Source organism: Sceloporus undulatus, chromosome 1 (assembly GCF_019175285.1).
Source record: "Sceloporus undulatus isolate JIND9_A2432 ecotype Alabama chromosome 1, SceUnd_v1.1, whole genome shotgun sequence".
Taxonomy (NCBI): Eukaryota; Metazoa; Chordata; class Lepidosauria; order Squamata; family Phrynosomatidae; genus Sceloporus; species Sceloporus undulatus.
Genome location: NC_056522.1, coordinates 29272722 through 29288004, shown reverse-complemented (window position 1 = coordinate 29288004; position 15283 = coordinate 29272722). Strand labels below are relative to the sequence as shown.

General features: G+C 38.3%; 1 protein-coding gene across 3 annotated transcripts in view; it reads right to left on the bottom strand.

The window, feature by feature from the left end:
* Positions 1 to 15283, bottom strand: part of LRPPRC (leucine rich pentatricopeptide repeat containing) — a 137792-nt gene that overhangs the window by 31229 nt on the left and 91280 nt on the right. For all 3 annotated transcript variants that reach the window (XM_042456309.1, XM_042456320.1, XM_042456329.1), the window contains 4 exons: positions 14495 to 14585; positions 6073 to 6215; positions 5818 to 5932; positions 3095 to 3221 (listed from right to left, as the gene is read on the bottom strand). In XM_042456309.1, coding sequence (XP_042312243.1) covers positions 3095 to 3221; positions 5818 to 5932; positions 6073 to 6215; positions 14495 to 14585 — 476 coding nt within the window. The remainder of the gene's footprint in view (positions 1 to 3094; positions 3222 to 5817; positions 5933 to 6072; positions 6216 to 14494; positions 14586 to 15283) is intronic.

The following is a 15283-nucleotide window of genomic DNA, read 5'->3' as shown; positions in this document are numbered from 1 at the left end:
GCAGCCCGAAAAGCGGCGGATCGGGGCCTCAGCGGCTGCCGGTGTAGCCGCTGAAGCCCCGATACTCCGGGGAAAGGGGCGGGGCCAGACCGCCCCAAATTGGCGGTCTGTATCCCGCCATAGTTTTCTGTGGGTTTTTCAGGCTATGTGGCCATGTTCTAGAAATGTTTGTTTCTGATTTTTTGCCAGCATCTGTGGCTGGCATCTTTCTCTGAAGATGCCAGCCACAGATGCTGGTGAAAAGTCAGAAACAAACACTTCTAGAACATGGCCACATAGCCCGAAAACCCCGCAAAAACTATGGATGCCGGTTAGGAAAGCCTTCAACTAACAATAGTTTGTCTGGGTAGAGTCATTATGCTATGCTGAGATCAGTTACAAACATAAAAAAGAATTTAAATCCCTTCCTTGCAACAGAACCATAGAGGAGAAATAATGGAGGAGCAAAGAAACTGGAATCTTGTTCATATAATGGCGAGATATCAGAGATGCTTCCATGCTATATTTTTGCAAGGAGTGACACAGTACTGTTGGCCTGCCCCACCAGATACCAAAATCACAGATGCCCATGTGTTCCCTGGAAGCAGGGGAGAGAGATCCTCATGTCTCTCTGTAAGCATGTATACAACAGTGTCAAATTTGGGGGGGAGCGGCTGCAGTATTACTACTGTACAGTCTTGTGACCAACCACATCCCCCTCCTCCAACCTCAGGGAGACCAGCAGCTAGAATCCTTGCACACTTGAAGATGTGTGCACCTCATTTGCTGCCACCTGCCCTGGAGTGTTTCTCTCCCTGGTTGGAAGAGATCTCGGGTATTATTTGTTTATTGATTTATAATTCACAGTGTGTTAAATCCATGGATCTGGAGCCTGCAGATAAGGCAGGTCCACTGTATATTTCAGTCACCTCACACATAGCTGCAGGAGAAAATGCTTATTTTCTGAATTTTCTCTACTAAAATTTAGAGTTTATAGCTTGGATCTTCTTGTTAATTCCAACTTTAGGAGAACCATGCAGTCAATGGAAATGACTTTCTTTCCACTAGTTCAATTGTCTATTCTAGTTAGGACCAACCACTAAATTTATGCAAGTAACTGCTTTGAGTACATATTTTGCTTCTAAACCTTGATACAATCCTCCCTTCCCTTACGCAGAAATCCGTTCTGGATCCCCCCGCATAAAGGAAAAAACACGAATGCTTGGCAGTGGCGCGCAAAGTGCATGCCGCAGGAGCGCACACCATTGTTTCCTTCTGGCACGTGCCTCCCTCACTTCTGTTGCAGCTTGCAGTGTATACTGGAATCCGCATATAACACGCTCATGTATAATATGGGCGCACTGTACTTCAGACAAGGCTGATAAAGAAAGAGTGATATATTACATTAAATCAAATTAAAAATAGCCTGAAGAGATACTGATACTATACATCTGAATATACATCAAGCTACTACAACAGCTACAAAGGTGATTGCCAGGCTCTTTCACACTACAGTGGTACCCCGGGATACGAATGCGCCGGGTTACGAATTTTTCGGGATACGAAAAAATCCCATAGGGATTTATTGCTTCGGCTTACGAAGGTTTCTTCGGGTTACGAAAAAACCGCGGCGCTATTTTCCGCCACCGGAGGGCAGCAGAGAGCTATTTTTTCCATTAGCGCCTATGGGAATTCGGCTTACGAAGGTATTTCGGGTTACGAAATTAACCGCGGAACGAATTAATTTCGTAACCCGGGGTACCACTGTACAGATTTTTTAACATTAAATTTATATTATTACCACTTATGATATGATCAAAACACACAAGCAATTTGACATACCAAATATACAATATAGATTCTTTATAAAATTAAGTTTTAAAGTTAAGTACACTTCCTCTAGAACCTAAATAATAGAAAGGCACTAAATCCCTTTTGAAATTGGAAGCTAGGCAGGGTCAGCACTGATCAGTACTTGATGGGGGACCGCTAATGAATACCAGGTGCTGTATCTGTATTTCAGAGGAAGGAACTGCCCAGATCACCTCTGAGTATTCCTTGCCTACGAAAATTCTATGAAACTCATGGGGTTGCTAGAAGTCAACAGGTGACTTGAAAGTGCGAGTGTGCACACACACACACACACACACACACATCCCTCCTCTCATCTATTCATTTTATATATTGCCCTTTTCCCAATACCTGGACATAAGGCAGCTTTTAAAAATTAACAATTAACATAAGGCAGCTTAAAAAAAGTATAGATGAAAGAACCTAAGTAAAGACAGATAAAAAGATATTGTTAAAATGCAATTAAGCCATCCTTAGAACTAAAGCCACCTAAAACAAATCCACTAAAAGGCAAAAGATACATGTCAGCAAAGTAGTATACTAATTGTCCCCAGTCAGACCCTAAAAGCCAGTTGGAATTAAAAAATTTCACTCATAGTGCAAAGGTCAGCCATCCTAGCCTAGGAAGGGTATTCCAAAGATGATTTTAAATTATTTAAGTGTTTACCCATTCAAATGTTAAAAAAACAACAGAACACAAAACACTAAGTTATATATATAATTGAACTTACTCATATGACCAGATAACTTGTATAGTTTCACTGATTATACTAACATAACTCCTAGGCAAGCAGAGTGCAACAGTGAATGGATATAACATGGGAGTAATAGTTTATTCACAAGGTAGAATTGCTCACTACATTAAATGGCATTTTCTTCTTCCTGTATGATTCTGTCAATGCATTTGATAAAAGCCATACTTGCATTATTCTGTTTCTGGTCTTGGGACCTTCAGCACTAAGAGGTGAACAGTATTTGGTTGATGTGTGCATTTGTTAAACTGTTAAGTGTACAAAGTGTGTGGCTAGACTGTGATGCACCATTAGCTACAAAATGACCCTGGAATGCCCAACTCTTTTTGACTCACAATATATTGCATGTTTGAAAGACCAATGCATTGTGCTTCTCCCAAGTGAGGCAATTTTTCTATTAGGAAAATGGAAATTTCTCCTGAAAGCAAAGTATGCAATAATTTTTATGCAAGCTTACAAATGTACAGATAAAAGATAAATGCATAGAGATAAAACATACAGCAAAAACTTACATGTTTTTTACTTTGATTGCTTTCTCAAGATGACCCTTGCCTAGCAGTGCTCTTATAAGATGGGAATAAGCAAGGGACTGAAACACAATACCCTTATTTTCTGCTTCTAGTAAAATACTGTATGCTTCTGCAAAGAGAATTAAAAACACAATGTGTCAGCTTTTACTGAAGTGCCACAAAATATCATTAATCTCTCCCCACTTTTAAGAGGATTTGAAAGAAATCTCTTCCTCTTTTCCCCCATATACTAGAGAGTCCAAAAATATTTAAGAAACTGACTGTTTTCTTGGTTGAACTTAATGCTCTCTTCTGTGTAATTGTTTATAGCAACTTAAAATTTCTTTTACAGTAAAAAAAGATTGAAAAACTACTATCATCACTAAGGAACACATTATGCATCAGCTATAATCAAAACTGTCCTTTCCAAGTTTTGTTAGCAAACTTCTCCTGTGTGTCTATTTTGAAAGCCTGTGCATGTTATTTTAATGCAATCCCTAATTCTGTAGTAGGGAGTTATAACATTTAGAATTCTATGATAGCAGCATTGGCAGTGTTTTCAGTATTGGGAGATCAAATTATTTGGCTACGACAAGATTTACAAGGAAACATACAATTTACAAATATACAGATATTTAACAAGTAAACTAAAACTACATTTATTTGACTGATTAACAGTTTTATTTCACACATTCACAATAACTGTCAGTTAGTGAAAAGACATTACCCAAAAAAAAAAAAAAAAAAAAAAGGAAAAAAGGTAACTGCACTTTTCAGTCATTTACTTTTCTGAACAGGATTATGCAGCTGTAAACATCCTGTTGAAACATTAATCTGTTCGGTAATATATTCTTTAAAAAAGTTAATGGCATATAACCGGGGGGGAAAACATTCTGCTGATTAGTTTCACATAAGGAAGTCTCATTTGCAATATTTTAAATACACTACAATCTCTAAAATTAAATACTAGTAGTTTGAACATTGAGTGGAAATCAGCCTGGATTTGAAAATGTACAACACAAAAAACCCAAAGTGAAAGTATTTGGAAGACTATACTGCACATTTTACATACATATCATTCATGACACAAATTGTTCCGTCTCTCTTAAACTTGAACCATAGCATACTTAACATGCATGCTCTAATGTTAATGACATTAAGTGAACTGAGCATGTATTTGAATAATTTAGAATATATTCCCAAAATGTTGCATTCATGCAACTATTCTCTCCCCCCCCCCGAACAATCATTACAAATATTTAATACTTTCTGCTATGTTTTACATTTATATAAATGTAAGTGTTTTGATGACAATAACTAAAGGCAGGACTCTCATACTAAAGATGTGAGGCCACACTTTCACCCATGATTTAATCGTTTAGGAGATAAACACTAATACTCTGCTGCTGCTGTTTTTGCGTTGTTTTAAAACGAGCTTTTACTCTACATATGACAGAATACTAAGGGAACTCACAGATAACCCAATGAAGAAAGAAAATTATTCTTTAATTTGTTAAAGAATCAAGAATAAAGAAAGGTGAAGCCAACACGTTCAGGAAGATCTGTTAACAGATAGTAAGCATGCTTCCTTATGTGTTCTGAACACCCATGTCCTTCTCAGGGAAAGTACTCATTATGTGAAACACAGCTCTTAGATAAAATTTAGCATGGGAGCAAACTGCTACCTAACAGATCAATTTATGCTGATATTAACTAATCTTTTACTGAGGGAGAACCTCAAACTTGGCACATGTGAAGGCATGACTTGCCATATGGATGATAAACATTTTACACTACAAGACCCATGTTGGTAATGAATTTCTGAGAGTGTTAATAATGGTTTTACTCCATAACTGGTAGAGAATGTGCATCAATGCCAGCAAGTTACTGCCAAATATTAATTCCCCTTTGGGGGATCACTTCAGGGAAGACGTGCATGACAATACCAGGTCGTCAAACCTTTTTTTTATTGCTGGATAAATCTTATTTACTGGCTGATTTCTGGTGGGAGGGAATAGGATTTGGTGTTTGGCAGAGCAGTCCATTCACATCATTACTACTACGACTTCTTCTTCTTCTTATATTTTCTTATATCCCGCCCTTTCTCCCAATACAGGCGGTGACCAGCAGATTTAAAACAATACAATTAAAAAACGTACAACATTAAAATGTCTAAATATAAAATTAAAAAAACAAACCATTTAAAAAGTTGTAACAGTTATGAGTTAAAATCAAATGTTACAATACAGACCTTAAAATTTAAATAGCACAACATTCCCAGACCTTTGCAAAGGCCTGCCAACACAAGAAAATCTATACCCGCCGCCGGAAGGACAGCAGGAATGGAGCCATCACGGCCTTCCTAGGGAGGGAGTGCCAAAGCTTAGGAGCAGTCAGTCACTAAGAAGGCCCTCTCTCTTGTTCTCACCAAACATGCCTGAGAGAGTGGTGGGACAGAGAGAAGGGCCTATAATAGCAACCTTAATGGCAATACTATTATTTCTTGTGAGTTAGGCCTTGCCATTCAACAAGAGACCAACACCCAGATTAGTATGTAAATCAGTTCCTCTCAACCAAAGGTCATACAGTATATATATCACACTCACTTCCATGCCAGCATTCTCTGAAGATACCAGCCACAGAAGCAGGCAAAATGTCAGGAATGAACTCTTCCAGAACATGGCCATATAGCTCAAAAAACCCACAAAAAGTTATAATTAATTTACCTTCAGCACTACCCTTTTTGCAGAGTATCAGTAGTTGTTTCTGAAGATTAAAAGGTTGGTCAGGAACCAGTGAAAGTGAAGACTGGGTAGAATCAGCAGCCTTATCATACCAAGTCTTTAAAAGAAAACAAGTAGTTTAAAATTATGTATCATCATACGTATGTACAATCGCTCCCTACAAACCCACTGAACATACAATATAAAATATTATTATAATGTAGACATTTCACTGCAAACACTCTGAAACTAATTTACCTCAGGTACATCAAATGGAGCTTCCTGATTATTAGTTTTAAGAATATCTGCTAGCAACCTCAATGTTCTTTCACGTGGAATAATATTTTCTTCCTGCATTTTAGTCCAAATGGCATCAGCCTTTTGCCAGTCATTGTTTTCCTCTGAAGAAGAAAAGTGCAAGGGAAAAAATTCTGGTTCATTGACATTTTCTATAGCAAGCTATTTTATGCATGTCTAACTGGAAATGCATTTTCTCATGTAAAAATCATCTTCCTTTCTTGTCTAATCCAGGACAGCTGTTTGAATGTACTATGCAACACGCAATTAGTTTCAGCTATTCTTGTTTAAAACATAAATGTAACTCATTATAGGAATAATATTTTCTCCAGCATAGCCCCGAATTTCCCCTTGGTTACAGGCATAAACTGTTTAATGGAATATAACACAACTAATGTAGCACTCCATATAGGATGTTTTTGCAGGAGATTGCAAAAAATGAGATCTAAAACTCCCAGAAGTCTAGCAAAATAAATAAATAAATAAATATCAATCAATATTTACTGATTAATCCGTAGGCCATCTCAAAGTACCACAATACAAGATCGCAAAACAAGATAAAATTCTATATAAAACTCTGTATAAGAGTTATACAGAAGAACATGAAAATTAGGGAATTAGAGAATGGAAGTGAAAGATAGTGGGGGGAGAGGCAGGCTAAATATCTGACTTCTCTACCTTTGTAAAGAACCTAGAAGCTCACTGTTCCTAACAAGGGGTAAGAAAAGTTACAAAATGATGGAGGCCTTCCTCTCCTCAGGAAAAAACAAAATCAGGAGGATTGCTGCAACAGACATTTTACAGGTTTATTTGTACAGTAATACAGTAGGAGTGCATATTATGCAAAGGGTTTGTCCTGGGACGCTTCGTGTAACAATGTTCATGTATGATCTGGTATGTTGTTTCTCTTACTTAAATAAATGACAGTGTTCTCTCTAGGCATTTTTTTTAGGTTCTCCAGTGTAATTCTCTGGTATGCTTCCAATGGTCATACTGGAAGACCCAGAAATTTCTAGAGAGAACATTTCTCTAGGCATTTTCTAGATCCTTCAGCATGACTCCATAGTCAACTTCTAGTGGAAGAATACCAGAGAATTGAACCAGAGCATATTTTTTTCCGACATATGTAAGTGTCCATGTGTTCTATGAACTCACGTAATACGCAGTCTTGCTGTATATTCTTTACTGTCCTGAACTCTATATCCATATTTGCAAACCATGGGGAAACTGAACTTAGTTATTCCTATTATAATATACAGTATAGAAATAACTACAGAACCTTCAGTTATACTACTGTATGTAGGTTTTGAAATATGTGTAAGAGGATTTCTTTTTGTTGTAAACAAAGCTGCTTTCCCTTCCGTTGAGTGGAAAAAAATTGGTTGTGTCTTTTCTTGCTGACTGGAGAATTTGTGCAACAGTGTTTGATAAAATTTATCGTCTTAGATATCTTCTCTCAGCAGACATGCTGTCAGTGTGAGTAACCAATTGGAGGGAGACAGGATGCTGTAGGGAAGGAGAAGACACCCTCCTATTGAAGGAAGATTATGTTTTGAAGCCCAGTTGCTTTATTATGGTGAACCAGTATTTGTAAGCTGAGAACAAATTGCTGACATTTTTTAAACCTGCTGAGAAAATGAAATGCAAAAATTGAATAAAGCATACAGTGAGCCTTTTGGCCACTTCTCTGTTGAACGTTCTTTTTACAAGCAAAGAGGTAGATACTCCACTAGTGTAGATTGAAAACACTATGTTTCTCTATTTTATAAGAAGACATGAAGGGTTCATAACACTAGGCTGCTCAATTGCTACGAAACAAAAATTCATCTGTTATCATAAATACAATTCCAGAGATGGCTGTGTAAGTCTGATGCAGAAAAACCAATAGAGAATGAGAGGCTGATGCGGTGAATGATCATTCTAGGAGGGCTGAAGGAGCAATCACAGCAGCAGAGTGAGGCAGGAGACACAGAGTTCCAAAACTGTTTCGTCTGTCTACTCTCCTCTCTTCCTCTTGTTTAATTACTGGTACATAACCATGCTTACCATTAGAAAGTAATTTAGCGGCAAGATACGGATAGAAGGGGAGGATATTTTTAGCCCTGGTGGTGGATTGTTCTGTCAGTACTTGTAGAATGATCATTCACGGTAAATTTTGACTCATTCTTAGGATGGCTAAAGGAGCAATCCACAATTAGTAGTATATACCTAAACTCTACCTCAAGGGAAGAAATGGCTGCTCTCCTCTTGCACAACTGCCTGCAGAACAGACCTTCCAAATACTGCTTGCCCTGAATTAAATTTGTCTTTTCTTATTGTTTAATGAAAGCTAAAAGGCTCTTTCCATTCTGCAGCTTTACACATCTCCTCTAATCATGATGTTACTTTGACCACTGCAGTTGTTACCACAGATCTTGTGGAATGTGCATAGCCCTATTGAGGCTTTGGCATTTTTGCATAATCCTAAGTATATACAACTTTTTATTCACCTAGACTGCATTTGCTTTGATGTCCTATAAGCCAGTGTCCTCAAGTGAAAGAAAATAAATAATGCCTTGGTTGGACTAATGGCTTTTGATCTTTGCAAATAAAATGTAACTCCTCTTCTTACATCTAGCAAATAATAATAATAATAATAATAATAATAATAATAATAATAATAATAAACCGCTTTTCCAAAACTGATCAAAGCAGTGCACAACAAAGAATACAAAATATAATAATCAAAAATAGCAACACGATATATACATAACATTAAAACTTGACAATAAAAATGCCATCTCTTTTTTGGAAGATGAATCAGATTTGGGCAATATGTTGGCAATTCTAGTGATTGATGCCTGACCTTGAAGCTAAAAACTTTTATTATTATTATTACTATTATTTATAGTACCTCTACCCCGTTCTTCAGCCAATAGGCTATCAGAGCGGCTTACATTTTTTAAATTAGACATTTTCCTGCCCTAAGGCTAATGATGCCAATTCTGAAACCTTTCTTGATCAAGTTACAACAGCCAAAAACGCCACTTTGAAAAACAGTAGTCTCAAGGACATCTCCTTCCAAGGTCCAATGGTGATTTTTGTCAACGCATTTAACACCAAATTCAGATCTCAAGTTGGGAAGCTGTGAACAGTGGGTGGAGTTTGTAAAGCTGACCCTTTTAGAATGTTTTAACATGTGGATGAGCTAAAAGAGGCTTTCCTGATATTGTTAACATCAATTACAAGGCTGCCACTTGCCTTTTTAGTGTATTTAGTCTGAGACTTTTAAATATGCCTTCTTGAAGAAATGCTAGTATCTTCTTTATTTCTGCGCTGTCAGATGAGCACCACCATTTGGAATGCTTTCCAAGTGGTTTTATAAATGTGCTTAGTTGAGTGCCTCCTGGATCTTAAGATTGTTTTAGTAACTAATTCAGAATATCCTTGCTGCAGCAAGCCTCTGTGTTCAACCTCCAAGCAGTCAGCTGTAACCATTGAGGACTGGGATGGTCAACAGTCCCCTGTATCAATAGACGGCACGGTTCCTCCAAAAAAAAATGCTTATTAGAAGGACCCATGGTCTGCAAACCCAATGCATAGCAAATAGCACATGAACTCACTGAAGTCTAATTTTCATGAGGAATTTCTGTATTATCAGCAAAGGAGGAAAAGTGTGTGAGAAGGGACGAAGCCGAGACAGGGCAGTGAAAATTCTAGGCTGAGAAAGCAGACCTTGACTACCAGAACGGAGGGCACGGGTGGGAAGGTGAAGAGAAAGAAGGTCTGATAATAAGGAGGGGCCAGCCCATGCAGGGCTTTAAAAGTCAACAACAGAAGCTTATACTGAATACGGAAAGGGAGGGGGAACCAGAGAAGGAATAATAAAGGAGAGATATGGTCAAAGCGGTGGGCGGATGTAATAATGCGTGCAGCTGAATGCTGGTTAGAAATTAAAGGACGGAGGTGAGAAAGAGGAAGCCCTGCCAGACGGAGGTTACAGAAATCAAGTTGCGACACCACAAGGGCATGGACCAGAATCTTGGCAGTAGAGGCAGATAGAAATGGTCGGAATTTGGCAATAATGTATAAAAAGAATCTACATGCCTTAGCTGTGGTCTGGATCTGGAGGATACATGACAGAGAAGAATCAAAAATAAAAACAAGACTATGGGCTTCCTGGACCAGTCAAATAGAAATGTCATCCACAGAAACAGAGAAGGAGTATTGAAGAATAGACTTAGGTAGAAAAAACGAGAAGATTCGTTTTGGACATATTAAGCTTCAAATGCCGATGCCACATCCACTGAGAGATAGCTGCAAGACAAGATGAAACTTGCTGTTCAAGACCCGGAGAAAGGTCAGGGGTGGAAAGATACAGCTGAGTGTCATCGGCGTTCAAATGATAGGAAAAGCCAAAAGAACTAAAGAGTTTTCCTAGGGACAATGTGTAGAGAGAAAACAATAGGGTACCCAAAACAGAGCTCTGGGGATCTCCAACAGGTAACAGAACAGAAGACGAGGTCTGACCACCTGTGACCACTGCAAAAGACACACAAAATATAGCATATAGAAGAAGGTCACATTGTTTCAGCAGTCACATCACCCACTGATGACCTTCTGCTCTTAAATCTCTATTGAAAAAAATTGTTTGATTTTGAAACTGTCTCCAGAGGCAAACAAATCTACTAAAAACTTCCCATATTGTTCCTACAACCAGGTTCAGACTCCTCTCCAGGCAAGATTTTGTGTCTGCTAAAGAAATCTGCTTTTCCTTTCAAAATTCCTTTTAAATAAACTGCTGTTAATGAATTCAAACATTTTGCAACCCAAATTAATTTTTTGGTTGATTCTTTTATCATTCGATGTGAATGGGACACCCCCTTGGTTTGAAAGATACACTTTTTTAGATTTGAACATTCTGATGCACTATCACTGGTGCAAACCGAACTATAGTTAGTCTTACTGCTCTCATTTACAAAAGATTGATGCTAACCTCCTCCTCTTATTCTGGCCATTTCCCCTGGATAGCATGACCCCAGTAGTGAGCCCATCTCCATCTATACAGACTCACATCTGTCATAACTGAACTTATTTCTTGAATTTCATAACCTTCCTGGCCTCTGGTGAGGCTTCCCAATTAGGAAAAGATGCAATTCTTCCCGACTCTGATCTCCCTCAAACTCCTGTTGCTACCTCCCACACTATTGGGGTGAGTCTTCAAAAGTTTTCATGACATGCAGGCAGTGGACAGAAGCAATTTGCCAAAATACCTAACCTTCCAACATATTAATGAATGCTGAATGAAAATCTAGATTCAACAGAATATACTCATTGGGTCTTATGTTCACCAATGTTTATGTAAATTCCACTTGATATAAAAACTCCTTTTCATATATTAAAGAGTAAAGTGCTAAAGTCACTTATCTCCTGCACCAAGGTGCTCACCAAGATTTACACTTATGAAGAGACCAAAAGCTGTTTACTGTAGGGCACATGGAGATGTTATCGAAGAAACATAAAGACCAAACCCTTTATGAACACTTCCTCTCTTAGAACCTACAGTAACCTGCACTATTAGGCTCTTACAGCAATGTTGTCTAACATCTAAGAAATAGCCCAGTAAGGTTATGAAAAGCTTTTGCAATATTCCTTGAGAAACTGCCAAGTATTTGGCTATTTTCTACTATAAGCAATTATGTATGTAGCAAATAGGAACATCTTTTAAAATTCTTTTCTAGACAGCAAAACAAGACAGCACTTCACAGTAAGGGGAGAAATTACACAGAAGATTCTTGAATTTCTGAGACATGGTTTAACAGTACACAATGATAGGAAATGGCAACTTTCTTTAAAGAACTCCTCAAGAGATAAATACCACCTATGCAGAAGCAAATAGGTGGTTTATAAAAACCTTCAATTATCGTTCAACCAAAGTAAGCTAACTGCAGAATGTTTCCCTATTCAAGTTAACACTCTAAAACTGAAAGAAAAAGACTAACTGGTAAATTGGAACACAGCTCAAGCACAATGTTCACCCATGGTGAGGAGGTTGAACTGAATGTATAAATGTTATCCTAAATGGTTTATCAATGAAAACATCAAGAGTATTGGACAGAGGGGGTGGGAAGAGAACATTTTGTTGAAGCTTTTAAACAACCTAGCCAATGAAGCCTGCATTGGTAAAAGAAGAGAACAGGAACCACTTGAGAAAAAACAAAGGCCACAATTTTTTTTAATAATCAGATGCAGGTCAAACTGTTTGGCAGCTAAGATGTCACTCTAAACATGGTAGCAGTCTACTTGTTGGATAATAAACAAGGGAAATAACATATAGGAAAGACTCTTAGCAACTGTGCAGTCAGCTTTTCCCAGTGGCAAGGTACAAAAAGCTACAACTGCCATACAAACAAACTTTGGTTCTGCTAATGGCTTCTATAACCAAGCCACCTGTGTGAGATTCAACAATGAATACCTCATTAGACTAATGATTATCTCCATTGGTTATGATATGGAAGAAAATTTGTCCAAAATACAGACAATAATCAGAAGTAATGGTAAAAAATTATTGAATCTGTAAGCTTGACTTGATGGCCCTTGTGGTCTCTTCCAACTCTATGATTCTATGTAAACCAACAATTAATTTATGCTGATATCAAGTTCTCTACTAGGGTGGGCAACTCAAATGGGCCTAGGGGCCACATTTTCACCCCCGCATCCATAGTGGCCCACATTTCGCCTTGAAATGCTCTCCTTCAAAAGAAATATGAAATCAAATATACTTCCATACCTCATGGAAACGGTAGAGGTTGGGGGTCTTGTAGCACCCTAAGGTGCCACTCTGGGAAGCTTCAATGAGTGAAAAATGCTATTTGTCAGTTAAATGTTTTCCCCTCAGCATGGAGAGGGCATTGGGAGGGAACATAAAAATAGATTTTGGGCCATGTTTGTGACCCTATATAACATCCTTAAAAATAAAAGGGATCTATGCATTTCAGGAGCACCCCAAAATGAAACAATATAACACACGTTTACCTTCACTTCCAGAAAATGTGCAACAACAGTCCTGAAATCATAAGACAGGCTTAAAGGTGACAGAGGCATTTCAAAACATACTATCTGACTACAGGTTGAGCCTCCCCTATCCAGATTTTCAAAATCTGAAATCTTCAAAATTGTCTACATGTGTGACTGAGGTAGTGACACCTTTGCTTTCTGATGGTTCAATGTACACAAAGTTTGTTTCATGCACAAAATTATTTAAAAGGTTGTGTATAAACTTACTTCCAGGCTATGTGTATAAGAAACATAAATGAATTTTATGTTTAGACCTATGTCCCATCTCTAAGATATCTCAATATGTGTAGGCAAATATTATAAAATCTGAAAAACTTTGGCGGGTTACAAACCGCCATGAAAGTACGGAGTCAGTCCGTACTAGGGTTAGGAAGGTGCGGTGCTTCCGCACCCCCCTAACCCTAGTATGGACTGAGTCCGTACAAAATGGCGGCTCCCCTTCCACATGGGGGCCACCATGACGACGTCACGACCGCGCCGCCTCTATACGGGGCAGTGCAGACGTGACGTCGTCGGTCCGCGCCAGGGCGCTTAGTGCGCCCTTTGCGCAGACCAGGAAGGAGCTCCGTTTTGGAGCTCCTTCCTGGTTTGTGGCGCCGCTTTGCGTCGCTGGGTGCAGCCTTCAGACAGCTGCGCCCAGCGAAGCAAGGGAGAAAGGGGCCAAGCGGCCCCTTTCTCCTCCCCCCTGCCGCAGCCTGGAAAGCGGTGGATCGGGGCCTCGGAGGCTGTAACCCACCTTTGAAATCCAAATTACTTCTGATCCCAAACATTTTGGATAAGGGAGATTGAACCTGTAGCTTTAAATTTTTTTGTACCTGTTGCCTTTGTCCAGGCACAATTCAAAACAGTGGTACAAGACTTTGAAAACCTTGAACAACTTGAAAAGTAGATAGTCAAGACACTGCCTTCTCCCATATGAACTATCTCATTTTTAAAAATTAGGAAATATTCTTTTCTAGATTCCCCACCTTCAGAAACTGGTGAAAGGTCCTCTGCTTTAGACCTACCTTCACTCAGAGTACAGAACACTTGGTTAGAAGGCCATTTAATCTGACCCTGTTATAAAGCAGATTTGTATGATCTTAAATCAAAGTGGTACCACAAAGTGGTATTTAACTGGGAGTATGCATGCAATGAGAAATATCCCTTTTCCCTTTTTATAAAAAGCTGCTTTTCTTTTTAAACGGACCTCCTATACAAGAAAAGTGTCTGTGCCAGATGTGTCACAGGTATTTCTAGGTGTTATTCAAACAATTTTATTTTGGACAGAAACAAGCCTGGCTTAACATTTGAGAGTGTAAAATAAAATGTCTTCCTTTTTACTTACTACATGATTTTAATAAGTAGTAATACATTTCATCTCTGTCACATTCAAAAAGCTTTTGAGTCAGTTCTACCATCATTTCCAGGGGCTCAACCTATAAAAGACAAAAATAAAATAAAACAAACATCACATTTGTAACATCTATACACAATAAAAAAATCCCTTTTGATATTTTGCCTATCATGCAACTTGTACACCTGCTGTAAAAATGTCAAAGGTTGTGAAGGAGAACCTAAAGACATAAATAGGAATAAGGAGAGTAAGGAGAATGTTTCTTTATCAGCCCCTTTCAACCATTTTACCCTGGAGGAACCTTTGAAATAATCTTCAGGTCTCAATGAAACCTGCATATAAATTAATATATCTACTTTTTTTAAAAAGCATGTTTATTTCTCCCCCCCACAATGATGATATCTTATGAAGCTCTTAGTGATCTGTTGTCAAACCATAGGGTTCCAGGGAACACTGGTTAAGAAATCCTGTTCTGTATGAAGACTAATGTGCAATGTATTAAGCTCACATAAGAATACATAAACAAAAACATTCGATATTTTAAAGTATGCACAAGTGTGGGTTAGTAATACAGCAATCTTTCCAAAGTCTTAAATTTGCTTTAGCTATAAACAAGATCTAATGCTACATCTTTCATGCCCCCCATGACACCTTTCTTTTAGTCTGAATTCACTTTAGTTGTACATCAGCATGGCTTTTGTAATAATACACCAACACGCATACTGATTCACACTGACAGTGCCTTTTACTTCAAAATGAGTAAGTTAATGCGACTTGGCT